Source organism: Schistocerca serialis, chromosome 10, assembly GCF_023864345.2.
Source record: "Schistocerca serialis cubense isolate TAMUIC-IGC-003099 chromosome 10, iqSchSeri2.2, whole genome shotgun sequence".
NCBI classification, from domain to species: domain Eukaryota; kingdom Metazoa; phylum Arthropoda; class Insecta; order Orthoptera; family Acrididae; genus Schistocerca; species Schistocerca serialis.
This window is the reverse complement of record NC_064647.1, coordinates 94182421-94204444: the sequence shown is the minus strand read 5'-3', so window position 1 is coordinate 94204444 and position 22024 is coordinate 94182421. Positions and strand designations below refer to the sequence as shown.

The 22024-nt window shown below is 40.2% G+C and overlaps 1 protein-coding gene across 1 annotated transcript in view; it reads left to right on the top strand.

Moving 5' to 3' along the window:
• Positions 1 to 15615, top strand: part of LOC126425012 (uncharacterized) — a 146292-nt gene extending 130677 nt beyond the window's left edge. Inside the window, exons 12-13 of the mRNA XM_050087918.1 lie at positions 331 to 440; positions 15332 to 15615. Of these exons, the coding sequence (XP_049943875.1) occupies positions 331 to 440; positions 15332 to 15377 (156 nt within the window). The 3' untranslated portion in view covers positions 15378 to 15615. The remainder of the gene's footprint in view (positions 1 to 330; positions 441 to 15331) is intronic.
• The last annotated feature ends 6409 nt before the right edge of the window (positions 15616 to 22024 follow it).

Genomic DNA, 22024 nt, shown 5'->3' with positions numbered 1-22024 from the left:
ATGGTATTTTTTAAATGATGATGTTTGAAACTATACACCTGTGGTGCATTCCTCCAGCTCTTTCTTTAATGTGTCACACATTGCTGTCCTTGCAAATTTCAGTGTCACTTTTTTTACCATTATGCTTTCATGTGGTATATCCATAATCTGAAAAGTGTGTGTGATGAAACACACCATGTGATGTGAATTGTATAAGAAAAGTCAACATGTAATAATATTCTTTTGTTCTCCCCAAGTCTCGCTGGCTTTTCTTTGTGACATAACACTGCTGATGGAAACTCTGTAATATATGCTGTCTAATGTAAGTGTTTTGCCTTTTCACTGGCACAGGAGTGTGAGAATTCCCTAACTTCAAGTGCATCGAGCCAGTGCCTGAACCAGCTGGGATCGATTCTGGGCCCGAATGTCCTACGTGCTATGGTACAGCAACTGAATCCCAGGTGAGAGGAGCATATCTCATGTTTGCAAAAACAGCATTCATGCACTGGGTGATTTAAGAGATCATGCAGAAATAAAAGTAACTAATGGTGGAATTCAAGTACAGTTTCCTACGGACATGACTTGTGGAGCAGGGCCAAAAATTTTGTTTATTGATGTTATCTGAGAGATGAAAGTGCATTTCGTCACCTAGGCAATAGACTAGTGTCAGCTGCAACAGCTTCCATGATAAACACACACTGCAGCTGGCCCAATCACATTCAGTAATTTCCTGCACACTCACTGTTTCATACAAAAGGATGTTCATATCTGTGTGTAAAATTCTCCTTACAGTACTGTCTGAGAGTCCCAAAGCAACTGCACACCAAAGATAGAGGCATATTTAACTGCACGGATGTTCTCTGGCATTTGACAGAGCACTGCAAGCACACTCCCAATCTGCATGGCATCCATGCAGCTATTGTGTGTGTGTGTGTGTGTGTGTGTGTGTGTGTGTGTGTGAGAGAGAGAGAGAGAGAGAGAGAGAGAGAGAGAGAGAGAGAGAGTGTGCACAAATGCACGTCGCATACTTTGGCAATGGTTGCTGATGTTGCCTTGCCTAATGACAGCCGAATGAGCGTTTGTACGTGTCCATGCAGATGTTATATACTCGCATTCAGCTGCACACACGCTGCAAATTTGCTGTGTGAGCAAGTGGCACATATTTTTGCTTAGGACCAGATTTGTTTAAAATTTATTTGAATAATGAATACAGATAAAAATTATTATTTGTTATTCATGAATAACAAATATTATTTGAAATATTATTCACTCACACACATAAAAACATATATCCAGCATCTGTTAAAATAAGGTGTTATGGACGATAGATAAATTTTAAATCCAATGACATTTATTGTTCCAATTCTTTGTTATTTATTAAACAAATATTGTTTTTGTTGTATTTATATTAGTTATTATAAGAATGTTTTTTTAAATATCTCATCGAAAACTTTGTTTTTTGAAAATTTGACATTATGACACTAAAGAAAATGCAACCTACACATGCAGAGAGGAAATCTGTGCATTATATTTCCCGAAACTATCTTTATTTCATGCTAAAGATGTATGATTTTCAACTCACAATGTTCTTCAGCAAAAATTAGGAAATAATCACTTCTATTGTAGTTTCTGGCAAGTAATTCATTGTGATTCCATGTCAGCTTCACTTCCCAAATCACATTCAAAATATAATTTTCTTTTTATGTCACAAAATTATTTGAAACTTCTGACCCCATTTTGGCTATTATGTGTCTGTAATTTGTTGTAAGCCTCCCTTGGTCATGGACAGCAATACAGGTGAATTGTAAGTTTTTAAATTGTGGATAAGGATATTACTGCAATAATTCCAGTTGATGTAGAGAAACAAAAAAGTCTTCCAATCATCTTTTTTCACTTCCTTGATAAAAAAAAAGTTGCCAGTGTTTTGCAATATTATGAAGTCTCTTCTATTCTCAAATCCAGTCTCTCTACCAAAATTATTGAATCTTGAAACTCTGAGTGAATGCGTGGATGCACATCAGACCAAAAAACTGTTCCATATTCTAGCTGAAAACTTACTCAGAGTAAATCCTAAAATGCTTCTGGATGGCTTTGGATGCCCAGCAGCATTCAATAAATGTTCTAGGAGTTCTTTAAATGTAAAGATGGTGATGTTAGTTATTAGCAACCAAGGACTTCTTCTAGTCACTTATTTTGTAGCACTATAAACACAAATGAATTGCTTAATTATTTTGTCAAGACACCCGTATGTAACATGGTCATCAATCTTGGTACAGTGGAGGGAAGTGCTGCACTTAAAGAATTTCTGTTGCGTGCATTCTCATCTTTGGCTTCTTAATGAAGATTTCTTCTGCATGTTAGTGGGGGAGGGTGTCCAAGTTCATAGTAAGCTGAATTGGGCTTTGTTGGTTATTTAACTGCTACTTGCCATTTTTCTCATTGCTAGAGATATAAGAAGCTATAAGTAATGAAAATACAGTGGCATTCTACATTGTTTGTTCTTTAAGCTATAAATAATTTATTTATGAATAAATTTGTTTGAATGAGGTATTTTTTGGAATAATTATCCAGACCGAAATTTATTCAAATAATGCTCATCTATGCTTACCATTACGCCTTGTGGTTTCTGCCTCCTTCCATTTATTACCAACTGTAAGGAGTCTTATTAGTTTATTTGCTCGATTTACTCAAAAGAGCATATAGTGTAAATGTACTGAAGCTTTTTTTTTTAGTTATAAAGAAAACTGAGAATTACAATCTGTTGTCATGCTGTGCAAAATAAATCCTTTCCATTTGTTCTGCCCAAAATATGTATCCAAGCCAGTGTGATTTTTGCAGCAGACTGAATGCAAGCATTACTTTATCAGTTATTCTTTCATACCAATTTACAGTTCCACAGCTAAATCAATTACCTTCAGTAACATTCAATATTCAGTTATCACTTTGATTTTCAATGGAGAAAAGAACAGCAATAAAGTGTGAAATCCATTGTTTCATTACAACGGTACACTGTATACTACCAATATCATTAACTATGTGATGCTTTGGGGTAACTTCACGAGTTGTTAAATGCACTGAAGATGACTATATAACAGTCAAACTCTAGATCTGCTAGAATAAAACAATGAATTTTTCAATCAACTAATGTTCTCTTCTCCATTGTCTCTATTCAATGATCGCTGATCACAAGGGTATCATACAGATTCCAATCTGATTTCTTTAATTTTCATTATACACAATTATACTCAGTTGCTGTAGTAATACTTGGTGGATCTCAGTTATATAGCATACACTTTCTCCATACAAAGCATGTAAAATTGACAGCTAAAAGTAATTCTAACTCTAAATGCATTCCAATGCTTGCTAGGCTCATTAGTGCTGCTACATTGTAACAAAGCTGTATAGACTCCATCTTTCCTTATCTGTGTGGCAGGACCTCTCACCCATTACCAAGTACTCAGAAGGTGCACACTGTGTGGTACTGAGTGAGGAAACCACCGACCATATGCATCCACATGCACATCTGCGTGGCAGGACCTCTCACCCATTACCAAGTACTCAGAAGGTGCACACTGCGTGGTACTGAGTGAAGAAACCACTGACCATATGCATCCACATGTGCAGAGTGAGTGATGGGTAGTCAGCGCTGTGCACGCTGTTCTGCCACACAGATGCAGTATTCTAGTGTTTGGACACTATGAGGCCCTACAGAGCAGCTTCATTTTAACACTCACATATTGTTTTCTCAAATTAATGACCTGTACCAGAATGGTTTCCCTATCTGGAACTATTGCATCTTGACCTAGCCTAAAGTGTTTATGAAATAAATGCTGTGTTGTGGCCACACTCAGCACTTTTTTAAGGAAGTCTCAGTCATGAAATCGTGATATTCTCCACTCCAGACCATGCTATTGAGTGACTAGTCGTGACGATGTGGTGCACATGTTCTCCAAGGCCTTGTCATGAACAGCTGCGTCATAGCAATGTATGTGACGTAAATGTCAAACTCTGCATTGAATTTGCCAGTGTCATTTTGTATTGTAGTGTTATTTACATTTTAAATGTGGGAGCTGCATCATGTAGAGCAATTTATGAATTGGGGATCTGTAGTCCAGAACAAAATTCTGCACTAGGATATGCCAGGGCGTGGCAAAAATAATATGCCATATGTTCTGCACGTAAAAAAATGTTTGTTCCTCCAGACATATTTATTTAGGACAATTAAAGAGAACTTCTTTTACAGCATATTTTGATATCTTAGTTATTTTGCTACATAGTTGACATTCAATTTTAAATATTTGTTATAGTGCTCCACAGGCTTTCTTATGCCCTCTATGTGCATACTCGGTTGCTGCCAAGTCAGTAACATCCTCTTTCAGTTTGCTTCCTGCCCAAAAATCCTTCACTTTGGGAAAAAGATGGCAATTACATGGTGCCAAGGCTCAAGATTGACAGGAAACCAGCTGTTGTGAAGACAAGGGGAGACAAAGGTAAAATGGGTGTTGTTAGAGAGAGTAGGAGGTCAAAGGTAGTACATTGGTAGAACATAGTGAGAACTAAAGATGGATTAATAGGAAGAGAATTGAGAAGGAGAATGAATAGTGTGATTAATGAGGAGGAGGAAAGTGGAAGAGGACATGGGGAAAACAGTTGGAGTAAGAGAGGGTAGGAGGAGAGGTGATGGAAATAAATGTAAAAAGAAATAGAGATCCAGTATAAAAGGAGGAGGGCATGGTAAATCCAATATGGTGGTAGGGTGCAAGGTTATGCAAGAGAGCCAGTTTACAGCTATGCAGTTCAGGTAAACTATGTGATCCTAAAATAAATAATGCTCCAACATTTTTAAAGCTGTTAGTATACTTGGGAAAACATACTTTTAGGTGCTTCCAATTTTTTGTTTCTTTTGTACATATGTGAAGTCTTGAGCAATTCTGACAGGTGGCAGAGACATAGTTAACCATCAAAATAGGTCTGCACAAGAAACTCATTTCTAGCAATTTGCTGTAATTGAATTGTTGGTTGCAGAAAAAGAAACTGTAGTGAACATTGTTAATCATTTGTGTGTAGTGCATTGTAATGATGCAGTTGATAGGAGTAAGTTCCACAAATGCTTACAACAGAACGCAAGATTCAAAGAAAAATCATTTCATCTGAACTATTGGAGCAGTTTGTACCAATGGAGAAGCTTCCTATTGTGGATTGTTGCACGTCACAAAACCTGGAGGCATCACTGGAAACAAAATGGCAGTCACTGAAGTGACAGCAAACACAATCACCAAAAAAGAACCAATTTGATGCAGCTCCCTCTGACAGTTTTTTGGGATACTGATTGTGTCATTCTCTTGGATGTGTTGCCAAAAAGGTTAACCATTAATTCAGAGGCATATGTGAAGATTCGGAACAAGCTAAAGGACCATTCCTGGCTTGTTCAGTCTGACAAGAATTCAAAAGAATTCTTACTTCAACACAACAGTGCCCTGCCATACACAAGATTCAGAACTGGGGAACACATTGTCAAATTGGTTGGACATCAATGTATCATCTGCCCTATAGTCAACACCTGGCACACTTAGAGATCCAACTGTTCAGCCCGTTAAAGAATTCTGTACATGGAAAACACTTTGAAGATGATGAGAGCATAATTTGTACAGTGAAATCATGGCTATGAGCACAGGACAAAAGCATTTACCAATGAGAAATACATGCTGTTGTACAATGCTGATGTAAGGCCATAGAACATAATGAAAACTATGTGGAAAAATCATAAATGTAAACTAAATGTTAACTGACATTGTGACAAAATTCTAATTTTGTAGGATTCATATGTTTCGAGAAAAAAAGTTGTGGGGCATTTTTTTGTTGAACAGCCCTTGTGTAAAGCCATTTAGAAGAAATATATCAGTGACCTGCATAATAATCTGTCTGAGATAGCACTATACATAATTGGTTGTTATTATACCTTAGAGAAGTTGGTTGCAGTGGCTGCCTCTGAGTGTCGATATATGTTGTGACTTCAGAAAATTAAGCTACACCTATTGTCGCGCTCTGAGATCATTGCTCAGAAACACAGCTGTATACCTAGACAGGAGTACATGTCACGGTTTCCTGTAGACAAAGTTCTGCTGCAGTGTAGATGATACGTGCATCATAGTGTCGGGATGAAATGGCTTGACAATTGGAAGTGTACTCCAAAGTTGAAATCCATCGGACAATACGATCCTTGCGGGCCAATCCTCAAAACTAAACTCAGATTCGCCATGAAATTCTGGCAGTATAAGGGCGAAATGCGATGTCACATACACCCTTAGTGAAATGGTACCAACGATTTGACCAAAGTAGTACAGATATTATTTTATGACTATAGGCTGAAGCAGCAATTGAAAATTTGTACCAAGGCTGGGAATCGAACCAAGGTCTCCTGCTTACTAGACAGGTGCATTAGCCACTAAGCCACCTTGACAAAGTCGTTCACACAACTGCATGGATTATCCTGGCATGCTACCCTCCTCAGTCCAAATTCTCACTGCTCCCCAGTCTACCTTAAATTCCCCCTTACATATGAACAGAATTGTTGAGGCTCTTCCTGTTCTGGAATAGCACCTCACCATTAAATGTAAATAGGGGATCCAGCCTGAAACCCAGGTAGAGGTACTTACACAAATCATATTACACAATTTCAATATTATGAAAAGGAAAGTTGCTGCTTACCATATAGAGAGATGCTGAGCCGCAGATAGGTACAACAAAAAGACTGTCACAAAATAAGCTTTCGGCCAACAAGGCCTTTGTGGAAAATAGACAACACACACGCATACGCGCACGCACACGCGCGCGCGTGCGCCCACACACACACACACACACACACACACACACACACACACACATGCGCACATGCACAAAAATGCGACTGCAGCCTCTGGCAGCTCAAGCCACACTGCGAGCAACAGCAGCAGAGTGGTAACTATGTGGGGGTAAGTGGGGGTAAGGAGGGGGCTGAGGTGGGGAGGGGGAGGGATAGCAGGGTAGGGGTGGGGGCAGTGAAGTGCTACTGGGGACTGCACAAGGACGAGGTGGAGAGAGGGTAGAGCAGCTAGGTGCAGTCAGGGGGTTAGTTGGAGTGCAGGGGAGAGGTCGGAGGGAGGGGGGAGCAGAAAAGGAGAGAAGTAAAAAGACTGGGTGCTTTCGTGGAATGAGGGCTGTGTAGTGCTGGAATGGGAACAGGTAAGTGGCTGGATGGGCGAGACAAATAACTAACGAAGGTAGAGGCCTGGGGTTATGGGAATGTAGGACATATTACAGGTAGAGTTCCCATCTGTGCAATTCAAAAAAGCTGGTGTTGGTGGAAAGGATCCATATGGCACAGGCTGTGATTGAAAGATGTGGTGTTGGGTAGCATGCTCAGCAGCAGGGTCATCCACTTGCTTCTTGGCCACAGTTCAGCAGTGGACATTCATGTGGACAGTCAGCTTGTTGGTTGTCATGCCCACATAGAATGCAGCACAGTGGTTGCAGCTTAGCTTGTAGATCACATGACTGGTTTCACCAGTAGCCCTACCTTTGATGGGATAGGTGATGTATGTGAGCGGACTGGAGTAGGAGGTGGTGGGAGAGGATGTATGGGACAGGTCTTGCACCTAGGTCTATTACAGGGATATGAGCCATGAGGTAAGGGGTTGGGAGCAGCAGTTGTGGAGGGATAGACAAATATATTGTGCAGGTTCAGTGGATGGCAGAAGACCACTGTGGGGGGGGGGGGGGGGGGGGGGGGGGGTTGGGAAGGATAGTAGGCAGGACATTTCTCATTTCAGGGCATGATGACAGGTAGTCTAAACCCTGGTGGAGAATGTCATTCAGTTGCTCCAATCCTGGGTGATACTGAGTTTTGAGGGGAATGCATGTTGTTAGTAGGTTTAATATGGACAGAGGTACTGATGTAGCAATCATTGATGTGGAGTTCAACATCTGTGAAGGTGATTTGTTGGGTTGAGTAGGAACGGTTAAAGCAAATGGAGGAGAACCTGTTGAGGTTCTGGAGGAATGTGAGTAGGCTGTTCTCACCCTCAATCCAGATCGCAAAGATGTCATCAGTGAATCTGAACCAGGTGAGGGGTTTAGGATTCTGGGTGTTTAGGAAGGATTCGTCTAGATGGCCCATGAACAGGTTGGCGTAGGGTGGTGCCATGCGGATGTCCATTGCCATATCCCGGATTTGTTTGTAGGTAATGCCCTCAAAGGAGAACTAATTGTGGGTGAGGACATAGCTGGTCGTGGTGCCTAGCAAGGAGGTTGTAGGTTTGGAATCTGTTGGGCATTGGGAAAGATAGTGTTCAACAGTGGTAAGGCCATTTTCCATGAGCCAAGCATCAATGCAGGAACAGTATGTGGGTCTGGGTTCTGGCTAGAGATAAGGAAGCTTTTCTGTATTGATGCAGATGAAAGGAGCGGGAATCTATAGTGGTATAAATGCAAAAAAAATTACGCAAGTAATGTAGAATTATGTCCAAAAAAAATTTGCAAAAATACATTCAAATATGTGATAAAAATCACAAAAAGGAAGACTCAGATGAAAAAGGGGGGCACAAGATGAAACCTGAGAGAGCTGACAATAGTGATAGGTGAGTACTCGCTAAAATTGGCATGAAGTCACAATGAGATCAAAGAAAAGATACAAATAATGATAATAATAATAATAAAATGTTTATCTGTGGGTAGCAGGTCAGAGGGTGGACAAGTGTGAAGAAGAGGGATAGCAGATGTGATTGGATGAGGTTAAATTAGTGGGAGCGAACCAGGATAGAATGGGGAAAGAGTGGGGGGTTGGGAGGGGTTTGTAGGATGAGATACAATATCATGTGGGAAATAACACACGAAAATGTGGGAGAGTGATGTATGGAGAGCGATCAGTTTAAAGGTATAGGATTAATGATATTGGCAGGAGTAATGTGGGACATAACATGCTGCACCAACAATCAGCGTGGTGTTGTAGCTGCCTGTTGTGCGTGGCCAAAATGGTTGATACATTATGGCTCATAAGTAGAATGTAGAGTGCAGTTTGTAAGATGACAAGAGAAATACAGGAATGGAGAGAAAGAAGGATGGACATTGAGTATAGTAATCTGTTAGAAAATAGTAACAAGGAAAACAGCACTGGGTTTGGATCAAAGAAAAGCCGTCAGGCAAGAATTCAACAATGGAAAATTCAGGATGGGATGTAACAACATTATGAAAAGGGAAGTTGCAACTCACCATATAGTAGAGATGCTGAGTTGCTGATAGGCACAACAAAAAGACTGCCATAATACAAGCTTTTGGCCAACAAGGCCTGTGTTGAAAATAGATCACACACACACACACACACACACACACACACACACACACACACACACACACACGACTGCAGCCTCTGGCAACTGAAGCCATACTAGGAGCAACAGCAGCAGTACGTGGTGGGAGTGGTAACTGTGTGGGGGTAAGGAGGAGGCTGTGGCAAGGGGGGGGGGGGGGATAGCAGTGGAGGGTGGGAGCAGTGAAGTGCTACTGGGGACTGCATGAGGGCAAGGTGGAGAGAGAGTAGGGCAGCTAGGTGCAGTCGGGAGATTAGATGGACTGCAGGGGAGAGGTTGGGAGGAGGGGGGGGGGGGGGAGAGCAGAAAAGGAGAAGAGGGAAAAGACTGGCTGTGTCAGTGAAGTGAGGGCTGTGTAGTACTGGAATGAGAACAGGGAAGGAGCTGGATTGATGAGACAAATGACAGGACATTCCCCATTCAGGGCACAATGAGAGGTAATCGAAACCCTGTCGGAGAATGTCATTCAGTTTCTCCATTCCTCGGTGGTACTGAGTTACAAGGGGAATGCCCCTCTGTGGCTGGAGAGTGAGAGTTTGGTGGGTTGTGGGAGACTAGAAAGATAAGGCACGGGAGATTTGTTTTCATGCAAGTTTGGGAGGATGATTATGTTCTGTGAAGGCCTCAGTGAGACTGTCGGTATATTTTGAGAGGGACCACTTGTCACTGCAGATGTGATGACTGTAGGTGGCTAGGCTGCATGGAAGGGACTTCTTGGTATGAAATTGGTGGCAGCTGTTGAAGTGGAAATATTGCATGTTGTTAGCAGGTCTAATATGGACAGAGGTACTGATGTAGCCATCTTTGAGGTGGAGGCAACATCTAGGAGGGTGGTTTGTTGAGTTCAGTTGGACCAGGTGAAGCAAACGGGGTAGAGGCTGTTGAGGTCCTGGAAGAGTGTGGACAGGGTGTCCTCACCCTCAATCCAGATCACAAAGATGTCATCAGTGAATCTGAAGCAGGTAAGGGGTTTATGATTCTGGGTGTTTGGGAAGGATTCCTCTTGATGGCCCATGAATATTTTGGCATAGGATGTGATTGTATCTATCTAATAGTGAACCGCTGCACCATGGTGGCTTAGTGGCTAACACACCTGCCTAGTGAGCAGGAGACGCAGGTTCGATTTCCAGCCTTTGTACAAATTTTCACTCACCACTTCAATCTGTATACGTAAAATCACATCTGTATGAGACCAGTAAAAGTCTCTGGAACTATATGATTTCATTTGCAAAGCAGATGTTGATGGGTTGATGGTACTGATTGGGAAGTCCAGTACTTGCATCATGCAATTTCTATATTGTAACCAAGCTAAAAGAACATCTGGGAGAGAGGAAGAAAAGAACCAAAACAAATGCATATCTAAAGCGTCCCATACATTGGCAATATATCACAGAAGATTGGAAATATTTTTAAAAACCGCGAAGTTTTCTACAGAAAATAAACTGCATAATATAGTGTAATCATGACCTATACTCAGACTTTGAATATACTAAGTAACATGCCAGGAATGCTCCTAGGACAAGCTGGCCAAAATTTCAACACCACATACACAGAGTACCTTAAAACCTGCACATACAATAGACACACATCATCAGCAGTAGCCACACACATGTATCATACAGGACACTCATTTGGAAAAGTAGAGCAAAGTGTCAAAGTACTCCACCGACTAAATAAATGGCATGAACTGGATTTGTTAGAACAACTAGAGATACATTCACATTACAGAAAATATGAAGACAAAAGCAGATGACCTGGACATCACACAACAACTTCTTAGGAGAATTTCAGATTGATCTGGTGCCATCTCAAGGAAATCCCATAGAGAGATCCACAATGTAAAAGTGTTGAGAAGAGCAAATTTGGACCACTATCTCTCCAAAATAAAGCTGAGATTTCTGCCTAGGAACACTAAGAGAACCAAGTCACTAAAGCTTACTAAGTTTGATGTAGAAAAACCTTCAACTTGCAACCAATTTGCAGAGAAATTGGTATCACTGGAAAGTAGAGATTGGGATGAATTGAGGAAGAACATAGGGAAAGTTGCCACATAGACTGCACCATTACTGAAACAAAAGAAACGTGCCCGGTGGACAACTACCTGTGAGGAAGCAGTAATGCTGAGACAGCTGGCCTGGCTGAAGTGGAACTCACAGAAGGCTCAAGAGAACAGAGACAAGTTCATGGAACAATGAAAGTTAACTGTCAGAACCATGAGACAGGTAAAACAGAAGTTCACAAAAGACCAATTGACACAACTGGATAACGACTTCAAGAAAAACAACACCAGGAATTTCTACAGCAGTTTTAAATGGAACCTAATCCACTACAGTCCACCTAGCCTCCATTTCAGAGGACCAGATGGGAAGCTAGCCTACAACGATATAGACAACTGCCATCTCCCGGCCATGTACTTCGAGAATCTCCTGAACTGTGAATCACCTGTTACATTCTTTGATTACCAGGTCAACACCAAGCATCCAAACTCACAACCACCGACAAAAGAAGAAGAAATAGAAATTATCCAGTCCTTGGAAAACAACAAAGCATCAGGAGAAGACTTAACAGTGGCCAAACTATGGAAGCAGGCGGGAGACAAGACTGTAAGCAAGTTGCCAGAAATCCTAAAAAAACATTTGGGAGACTGACACATTACCTAGTGACTGGACTTCTGCCTTAATTCATCCCTTACACAAGAAAGAGTACTTGACTGACGTCAATAATTATCGAGGAATCTCATTGGTACCTGTCACATAACAAGATTTTCTCCAAGGCCTTATTAAACAGAGCCAAACCTCAACTGGACCCATAGCTAGGGAAATACCAGGCAGGTTTTAGAAAAGGGCGCTCTTGTACTGAACAAATACTGAACCTGAAGTCAGAGCTACAACAAGTAAAAATGGATGGTAAGAAGTATGTCATCATCTTCGTTGACTTCAAAAAGGCATATGACTCAGTCGATAGACCTACTCTCAAGAACATCCTTCAAGAACTAGGGCTAGATGACAAGACCCACAGCCTTATCCAACACACTTTAAGCAACACCAGGTCATGAGGAAACCTCTCATAAAGTTTTGAAATCAAATCAAGAGTAAGACAGGGAGCTGGTCTGTTCCCTCTTCTCTTCAACTGTGCCCTGGAAAAGGTAATAAGAGAATGGCAGAAGGAGTTAGCTCGAGAGTGGATTCCAAATGGTATCTCTTTGGGACATAAGTGCAATGGGCTCAGTGTTGATTGCCTGGCATTTGCCAATGACCTAGCACTTCTACCAGATTCAGTAGAAACTTCAGTGAAACAACTCAATGTTCTCAGACAGCAAGCAGTAAAGGTTGGGCTTCATGTCTCACTTGAAAAAATGCAGTACATCATGAACATAGACAAATCTCCTAGTACACTGCATCTAAACCAGGGAGAGATCAAGAAAATCAACAGGTTTAAGTACTTGGGAGGATGGCTGGAACCCAATCTATCTGAAGGAACAGCACTGTCAACTCGAGTCAACAAACTAGAGCTGGCATACCAGCTGACCAAGAATACTTATGATAAAGAATGTCTCTCCCGTAACACTAAATTGAAGCACTACCAGACAGTCATCCATCCTGAAGTCTTATATGCTTCAGAATGTTTAGTACTCAATAGGAAGGGACTTACTGAAAAGCTTGAGATCCAGGAGAGAGAGATAATGAGAGAGATACTGGGGCCAGTCAAGGAAGGTGACAACTATAAAAGGTGACCCAACCAAGAGCTCTATGAGTACTGTGAAAGGATCACAGATGTAACTAGAAAAAGACGTTTAGAATTTTATGGACACGTTTACAGGATGTATCGTGACAGATTGACCAACCAGCTTCTCTGTTACTGGCAAAAGAGGAAGACCAAGTCACCATGTTTGATGGAAATGGAGAAAGATCTTCAGGAACTACGAATAACAGAAGGAAACTTGAAGGATTGGACAATATTCAGGAAGAAACTTAAACAAAAGAGGTTCCAGGACAGACTACCAAGAAAGAAGACTAGTGCCCTCTGGACACAGGAGAGGAAGGAACAACACAGCCAGAGGATGCATAACTACTGGGCAAACGTCAAAGCCCACTCCAAATGCAACAGTTGAATGTCTTGGTCCTTAGTTGGCCTATACAAAATAATAATAATAATAAGAAGAAGAAGAAGAAGAAGAAAAAGAAGAAGACAAAATACTAAATGAAAAACCTGAAAGTGAGTCAGTGAATTTCTTCAGATACTTTGAGAATATACTTAAATGAAAAGAGTAACACACAGAAATAAGAATTATTGTAAAATAGATTTAATTGTAGCCTCTCCCTGATGTTATTCAATCTGTATATTGAGCAAGCAGTAAAGGAAACAATAGAAAAATTCAGAGTAGGTATTTAAATCCATGGAGAAGAAATAAAAACTTTGAGGTTCGCCAATGACATTGTAATTCTGTCAGAGACAGCAAAGGACTTGGAAGAGCAGTTGAACGGAATGGCTAGCGTCTTCAAAGGAGGATGTAAGATGAACATCAGCAAAAGCAAAACGAGGATAATGGAATGTAGTCGAATTAGGTCGGGTGATGCTGAGGGAATTAGATTAGGAAATGAGACACTTGCAATAGTGAAGGAGTTCTGCTATTTGGGGAGCAAAATAACTGATGATGGTCGAAGTAGAGAGGATATAAAATGTAGACTGGCAATGGCAAGGAAAGCGTTTCTGAAGAAGAGAAATTTGTTAACATCAAGTATAGATTTAAGTGTCAGGAAGTCGCTGAAAGTATTTGTATGGAGTGTAGCCATGTATGGAAGTGAAACATGGACGATAACCAGTTTGGACAAGAAGAGAATAGAAGCTTTCGAAATGTGGTGCTACAGAAGAATGCTGAAGATTAGATGGGTAGATCACATAACTAATGAAGAAGTATTGAATAGGATTGGGGAGAAGAGGAGTTTGTGGCACAACTTGACCAGAAGAAGGGTTCGGTTGGTAGGACATGTTCTGAGGCATCAAGGGATCACCAATTTAGTATTGGAGGGCAGCATGGAGGGTAAAAATCGTAGAGGGAGACCAATAGATGAATACACTAAGCAGATTCAGAAGGATGTAGGTTGCAGTAGGTACTGGGAGATGAAGAAGCTTGGACAGGATAGAGTAGCATGGAGAGCTGCATCAAACCAGTCTCAGGACTGAAGACCACCACCACAACAACAACAACAGATTTAAGTAAATTATGATCCATATTATTGAGATAAATACCCTTCGAACAAAAGTATATCATACTCTCCAGGAGACCTATAACATTAAATCTTTGAAATATATCTAAAAACATCTTTTCATCTGTTTGTTTATGTAAGTTACTCTCGATGTATACTGTGCACTGACAGTTGTGTGTGATGTTTAACATGGTGTAGGCTCTGCACAAATGGACCATAAGAAAACAGTAAGTACAAGTTCTTCCAAATTTGGCCACTAAATACATATAAAAATCAATAAGTAACTAAATGTGATGTTTAAAGCTTTCCCGGCAGTTCTCCCGTGTTTTTGTGGAACAAGTAACTAAATGTTGGAATTTTTTTCTATATTGCTGTAAAGACAAGAAAACAAAGCAGAACCTCACACGTTAAAAACATTACGTAAAAATAGCATAGTACAAAGAGGAAACACAATTGAAAATGGGAATCGTCTCTCAAAATATATCATGTAAAATATAAATAAAATAAAATTGTGGCTGGTAGCAGAAAAGTTATTTATAAACAAACCCATTGTTCCCTCAGTCGCAGGCCTTCACAAAACAATTTATAATGGACAAAATCAAATTATTTGTATGGACACAGTGAAGTGGATCAATATTATTCATTCAGCAACGAAGAGACATGGATTGGAAAACTTAATGATAATGATAAATAACAATGAGAACAACATTGACAGCAACAACAATAATAATATTGTTATAGTTATAATAATTATAAAGATAATTTGTTAATGATATGTGACCACATTTACGTATGTTCCAGGTTTCTGCAACATCTAGATGCCAATGTATACATTGCTCCGTTTTAAGGCGGCAACAGACACGCTCGTTCCGCACTGACCTCTTTCTGTCCTATCTTCTGTGATATGTTGTGCTGTTGGTGTGCTGGTGCACACAGCCTCAGGTTTCCTGTGTCAACCGTGATGTAGTTACCTGTCTCAGAATTATAGTATTGGTGTTTTTCTAGTCATTATTAATGTGTGTGACAGTATGAAATAAGCTTTTATGAAAACAAGTGTTTTTCTTATAGTTGGTAAATCTTATTGTAGTGCCTCAGAAGTATCTGTAAGTATTATCAGAGCTGAGTTTTAGTGTGATTAAACCCCCCCCCCCCCCCCACCTCCCCCCTTGAAGAATCCTATCTCAGCCTGTGTTACATACCTTGCATAATTTCTTCTGTTGATAGCTGCAGATTAAATAGTCAGTAGTTCTGTTACCATTTGTATCAAATATTCTAAATCCTTGAAGGAAGATATATTTTCAGTTAATGTAACAAATCAACCTTTGTTTGTATCATGTACATTTATTATTATCTGTTTTCCATGTTGTTTAACAATTTTAATCCTTACATAAGACAGTACCTCTCATTATGTGAGCATTTGTGTATTTTTCTGTGTGCATGTTTATATGTATAGATAATGATGTGTCAGTAAGGATAAGCTCTATGTTTGTGACAAAAGAAACTTGTGCCTACTTCAAAATGTGACCTGAAGCAAATGGCAGCTTTGTGAGAAGGTTTTCTCTTGCAGAATACATTAGTGGCACTGGAAAGTAATATATTTTCCATTTATAAAATGTGCAATAAGTCTGCAGGAGTTCAGCATAGAAGGCAAGCTGTTGCATTATGTAGTATTTGTTGCCTTATCAGTAGTGGAATGTCAGTGATGGAGAGACTACTCAGTGTGTGCTGTCTCTTAGTCATTGTATAAGAGTTATTGAGCAAGTGAGATTTCTTACTGCCATCAACAGTCACAGAATATAATCGAAATATCTTTAATGACAGATGTGTATTATTAAAATTTTTTGGTGCACTCGCCGCATTAAGTTCCTATAAAAGTTGAAACTTTTGACAAAATCCACCATTTTCTTCATAAGTTGCTTTCTGATGAAGAAGAGCTCAGAGTTCTTATAGAAAATTAATTTGACAAGTGCACCAAGAAAATTTTATACACTAGGAGAACATGTTTATCTGAAAGCATTAACAGAAATAGATACAGCTGTTATTCAGCAATCCCTTAACATATTCACACTGCAACTGAGATACTTGCAACTGATGCACAGTGCATACCAACAGAATGGCATGACCAAACAGCGGTGTGGATCATGGCACGAACACAATGTCACATTGTATAACTTAATATTGGAGGTCAACTGAAATTGTTAGTACTGCTACTGTACACACCACAGGTGATAAGAAGTTTCAGTTTAGTGGACATCGTTGTTTTGGACTTTGTGCAGAAAGTGTAATAATGATGTCCTGGAATTGTTATGATCATCCAAAATCAAAGACAACCTGAAGATGGCGTACTGTAACACCTTAACAATTTGTGTTTGAATAAAACCAGTAAATGCAGCTGATGGTGTTGTCCTCACAACTTACAGGGTGATCAGAAACAGTCTGAAAAGCTTGTAAGGTTATTGCAGGGTGGGTTGTGTGGAGATATAATTGTTAAGGAAAAAACTAGATATCTTGCACCTTTTTGAGCTTATTAGCATTGGAGATAGCCAAGCAGGCTGTTGTGTGCACAAATTCAAGTGATCTGCCAGCTACTGTGTCACCAGTTGTGTTCTTTATTCAGTTTCCTAAAACTGAACAACAGAGTGATACAAAAATTGGACACGGGATTGTAGTAAGGATCAAACCCGAGCCGAAGGCTGAGCAGTCTCTGGCACTATCATCTATGCTACGAGGACAACTTACACTAATTATATCTGGCAGGCCATTTAAAATAAATGCATGATGGCCTGATTGACTGACTTCAATGCAAAGTAACTCAGAAAGTGCACAAGGTACTGAATTTTTTTCTTAACAATTATTTCCCAGCACAACCTACTCTGCAGCACCCTCACAACCTTTTCAGACTGTTTCTGATCACAATGTGTAAGATACAATAACAGCTATTATCTCAGTGCTGTAAGTTGTGTGACACTGGCAATCTTGCTGCAGTTTGTTCCTCGAGAATACCAGAGAATTTGCTGGCAGTTTGTCAAAGGCAACTGCCAGCAAATTCTCTTGAACTCTCACGGCAGTAATATACCGAGTTTCTCAACAGTTAGAACTTTTGAGAGAGAGAACTGCAAAGTCCTGTAATCTGAAAACAATGGTTTATGGAATAGGACAGATTGCTGCTCACCTCATAGAGTAGTCACCGAGTGTCAGACAGGCGCATTGAAACAACACCTGTCTTCAACTACTGCTTCATGGCCAATGCCGTCTGAATTCGTCCCACCAGTACCTGGTTTTCTGAATTGCAAAGGCGGGAACTCTGCATGACCCCCTGGCCACCCCACCACCTGCCTCTGCCTCCTCCTCTTCTCTCACCTCGGTGTGATCAGATAGCACAGTATGCAGCACAGGACCCCAAGTTAGAGTCCCTGCGTGGCAAACAGTTTTAATTCATCACAAACAATTGTTAATAATACAAGGTCACTCATAAATACCTGTGGTACATCACAAGATGACTGCACAAAAACTACAAGACGTATAGAAAAACAACATCAGTGGATAGAGCATCAGTCCAAGTTTGGATTCGTCATATGCGCTGTGGTGTAGTTGAAGAGTGCATCACTGAGGGGCAGGTGTGTCAGAACATATAGACGGGTCATCCTTTCGGTACTGCCACATTTATTAGATCATACCTGCAAGTAGGCAACCTAGTGAACAGATTTCCAAGGTGGACTGCTGTCATTGCACCTTCCTGGGAGGAAGCGACTTCAGTGAATTGATACTAGAATGGTGAAGTTTCTGACATCCCTAAAACTGTGGAAAGGGTTCATTTTGAGCCCGCATAAAATATTTTCGTGTTGACTTTACTACTTTATGCCTAGCTTTTTGCGAGTTATATCATTGATTGTTTAACACTATTATTAAAACATTACTTATGTATTTCAACAACAACAAAATCTTACCGATTTATCATTGCTGGTGCTACCAGGTTTCCTAAACTGTTGACTTTCATATACTGACAATTTGTAGAAGGTTCTAAGCATATTTAACATATTTGGTCCATATTATACCCACAGAAGTTCTATCCGTGGCTCCGTTGTACTTTTTACTCAAGTCATTGGACTGTGCTAGATGCTCTTAGCAAAGATGATGTCTGTTTTACACACACACATTTTCTGCACACAGCTTTGTGGCACTTTAACAGCTGTCATTGGCATTGTTGACTTTGCAGAAGCAGATTTTACACTACTACTGCTTTGTAGACGATTTTGATCCCATATCCTCTTCTTTTATCTGTTCTTCTTCCTGCTCTTTCTCTCCTTTGAGTCCACATGTTCTCTGAAAAAATAACTCTTTCCTCTCATTTTCTTGTTCGTTACTATTTTGTAGGTGACTCGTGTATTTATTGCTGCCACGCCCAAGATGTAGAAAGACATGCACCAGCCAAGTCCTGCATGCAACCTTTGCAGTTTGTTTACAGATCATTTGATCAATTACATCCACTCTATGCTTTGCTGCATTGTAGAATGTTATGGTGTCAGGATTCTTGTTTCACTCTTTGGTTACTGCTACTTCAACATGCAGTATACTCAGAAGAACGACTTTTTCTCCTTTTCTTGATATACAGTCTTTGTTTCCAGTCTGGTGCAACATGGTTATGCAAAGTATTTCAGCATTGGGCTTCTCTTCCTCATCAGGAATTTAATGATGTATCTTGTTCATTGTACCAGCTAATGAAGTTTCCTCTTTTTTTTTGAGCTGCTTAGCAAGTTGAAAAGTTGAAAACACATGACAGAGTTGTCTATTATCACATACCTTCCTCAGTTTAGAAATGGCTCAACGAGATGTAGAACAATGTACTCGCCAAATGGTTACTTCACTGTCAACAATCAAAAATGTGAGACTGTGTTTGTGTTTGTTGGGAATGCATTGCCTGAACCTGCATCTTACACCTACCAATTTTTCCACTTCCTCGACTGACACAGTGGAGTCCCCGCCCCCTTTTTTAAGTACTTTTCAAGCACTAGATTCCATGTGTTTCTTCACAGGACTGTAGCATTGCTTTGCAAAAAGGAAGACAGAATGCACTTATGACAGAGGCATCCACCCATTGGCAAGATTACAAGTGGCAGGACCTCTTCTCCTTTAGAATGTTCTCAGCCAATCTTCATCCAGTAAATAGAAAATTATCAGTCTTCCACTTGGTTCCATCTGTAGTGACTATCTTTGTAGAGGCATTCAACTGGGCTTGCTGTGGTGGTGGTGGATGTGAGGATTGACATAGATCAGCATCTAAATTCTCTTCCACTCATCCTTCCTGATTCATCAGTTTCCGATTCAGCATCAGAATTTTCTAAGAGATACAATGTTTCTTCAGCAGAACGTCCATGCTGACAAACTTGAAGTTATAATATTTTGTTTGATAAATCATATAGATTACAGCGAGAGAAATAATCTGTGTGAGAGGCAAATGCAATATTTCTCAGTGTTGACAGAATTATAAACAGAATGGACTCGCACACCTCTCTCCCGTGGTGATTGACCATTTCTCAGTCCACGAATGCCAGTGTGCCAACTTCTCGGCAGTAAAGATTTGTCAGATGCTATATACGCTTATCAACAGCTCATTTGTCTGTGCTGACTCCTTCCACTGCTGCCTTAAGTTAACACACTCCCAATTAGACTGACAATGGGCCTAATAAATATTTTGGCATATTTATTGACAAATGTAGTGCTTGCTATAAGTCCTGAGCATAATGTATAAGGCATTATTTGAAGTATAGCACAGTGTCTTTTGTTTACAGTATTAGTGAGTAATTAGCTGCATCAGTACAAATGTATAAGTGGTATACTCATTCAGGTAAAGAAAAACCATCTGGTTTGACAAGATCTCAATTTTTCACAAGCTATTAAGAACAAGTACTGTTTGACTGTAACTTGGCACTGCACACACTGCAGTGTAGTTTTCATTCTGTTAACATTACAGTGGAAGCTGATGCAATTATATGTGCTCAAAACATACTGCAACAGTAAGTCTTAAAATTTATGCTTCAAAATTTTTATGGAAAGTGACATTGTGAGCCTTCAGATAAACTGTGTCACAATTTTTATACCTGTGGCAGGAGTATACAAGTAACTTACTTTCCATACTAATAGTTGTAACATCAAACAAAGAGGATTAGTCATGTTACTTGCCCACCTGGTCATTCTTCAAATGCTGTATTTTATAGATCTTCAGACTCTCAAAGTGGTGCTTTCTAACCTGTGTGATGCAGTGAACATTGTGGTCTCAAAATGGGTGCCTTTTCACTTGTGTTGTGAAGTATGGCTCCAAGGGATGCCACTGGGAGAAGGAAGAAGACCTAAACTGACCATGATGAGTGTTTATTAGTGGACAGAGTAAGTAGTGTGTGTGTGTGTGTGTGTGTGTGTGTGTGTGTGTGTGTGTGTGAGAGAGAGAGAGAGAGAGAGAGAGAGAGAGAGCTTTTCATGTGATGCCAGGGGCAGGTGTGTTAAATGAAATGAGATTTTACTTAACTGCAGGTTATTCTTTCCCGCTGTAAACTTTGCTGTTTAATTTATATATATTGTATTGGATTCGGTTGGGTTCTCTATAGCACATGTGTGGTTTGATTATTAATGTGCCATATTATAAATAGGGAAGAGCAGATTTCGAATATTATATGATGATGATGCTGTCCCCTCACCTTTAATGTGCCCACCTATTTGTCTAGTGCACAATGATAGGACATCTGGCCATACGTTGTTCAGGTTCCACAAAGATCGGGTATTCTGTTTAGAAGATTGGAGGAAAACAAGAGCAGGCTATTTCTTATTAGCCACTGCAATGCTCATCCAATATTGGGGTAATGGGCCTTTTATGTTCAGAGAAAAAACTTAAAAACACTTTTGTGTCTGATGTGGAAGGTGTTTTTTTGTCTCAATGTATTCCTCCTCCACATTATCCACCTTAACCTCTGATACCGAATTTGTGTACCCCGCTATCGATGAGAATATTTTCTAAATGTTTGTGAATTGTGCAAGTGACGCAGGGATGTGGGGAAACTGCCCAAAAGAAAGCCCCTGACTGGCTATCATCATTAGTCTGCTGGGCGGATTTGACCCGGGGCTGCCACGCCTCCCCACGGGTGCCTAAATGTATACCACTGATATTTGTATATAAAGAATAAGTCCAAATCAGCGTACTAAGCTTACTGCTGAACACACCGACTACAAGCTGAGTGGTTGTGTTTACTACGTCAAGCCATTGAGGGTGAGGGGATGGCTCATGAGAGTGAAGAAGGCTCCAATACCTTACACTTGAATGGCAGTAGGTGAAAAACAGAGCACAGATTCGCAATTGAATGCCAAGTTGTCACTGGATGAAGGTCTGTGTGATGTACATAAAAATTTCAAAAGAAACATTACCTGAATGAGTTTACTGATGTAGATTAGTGTCACACACTATAGTCCTGTGTGTGTTATCAGACAAACATTATAAGCAAATCA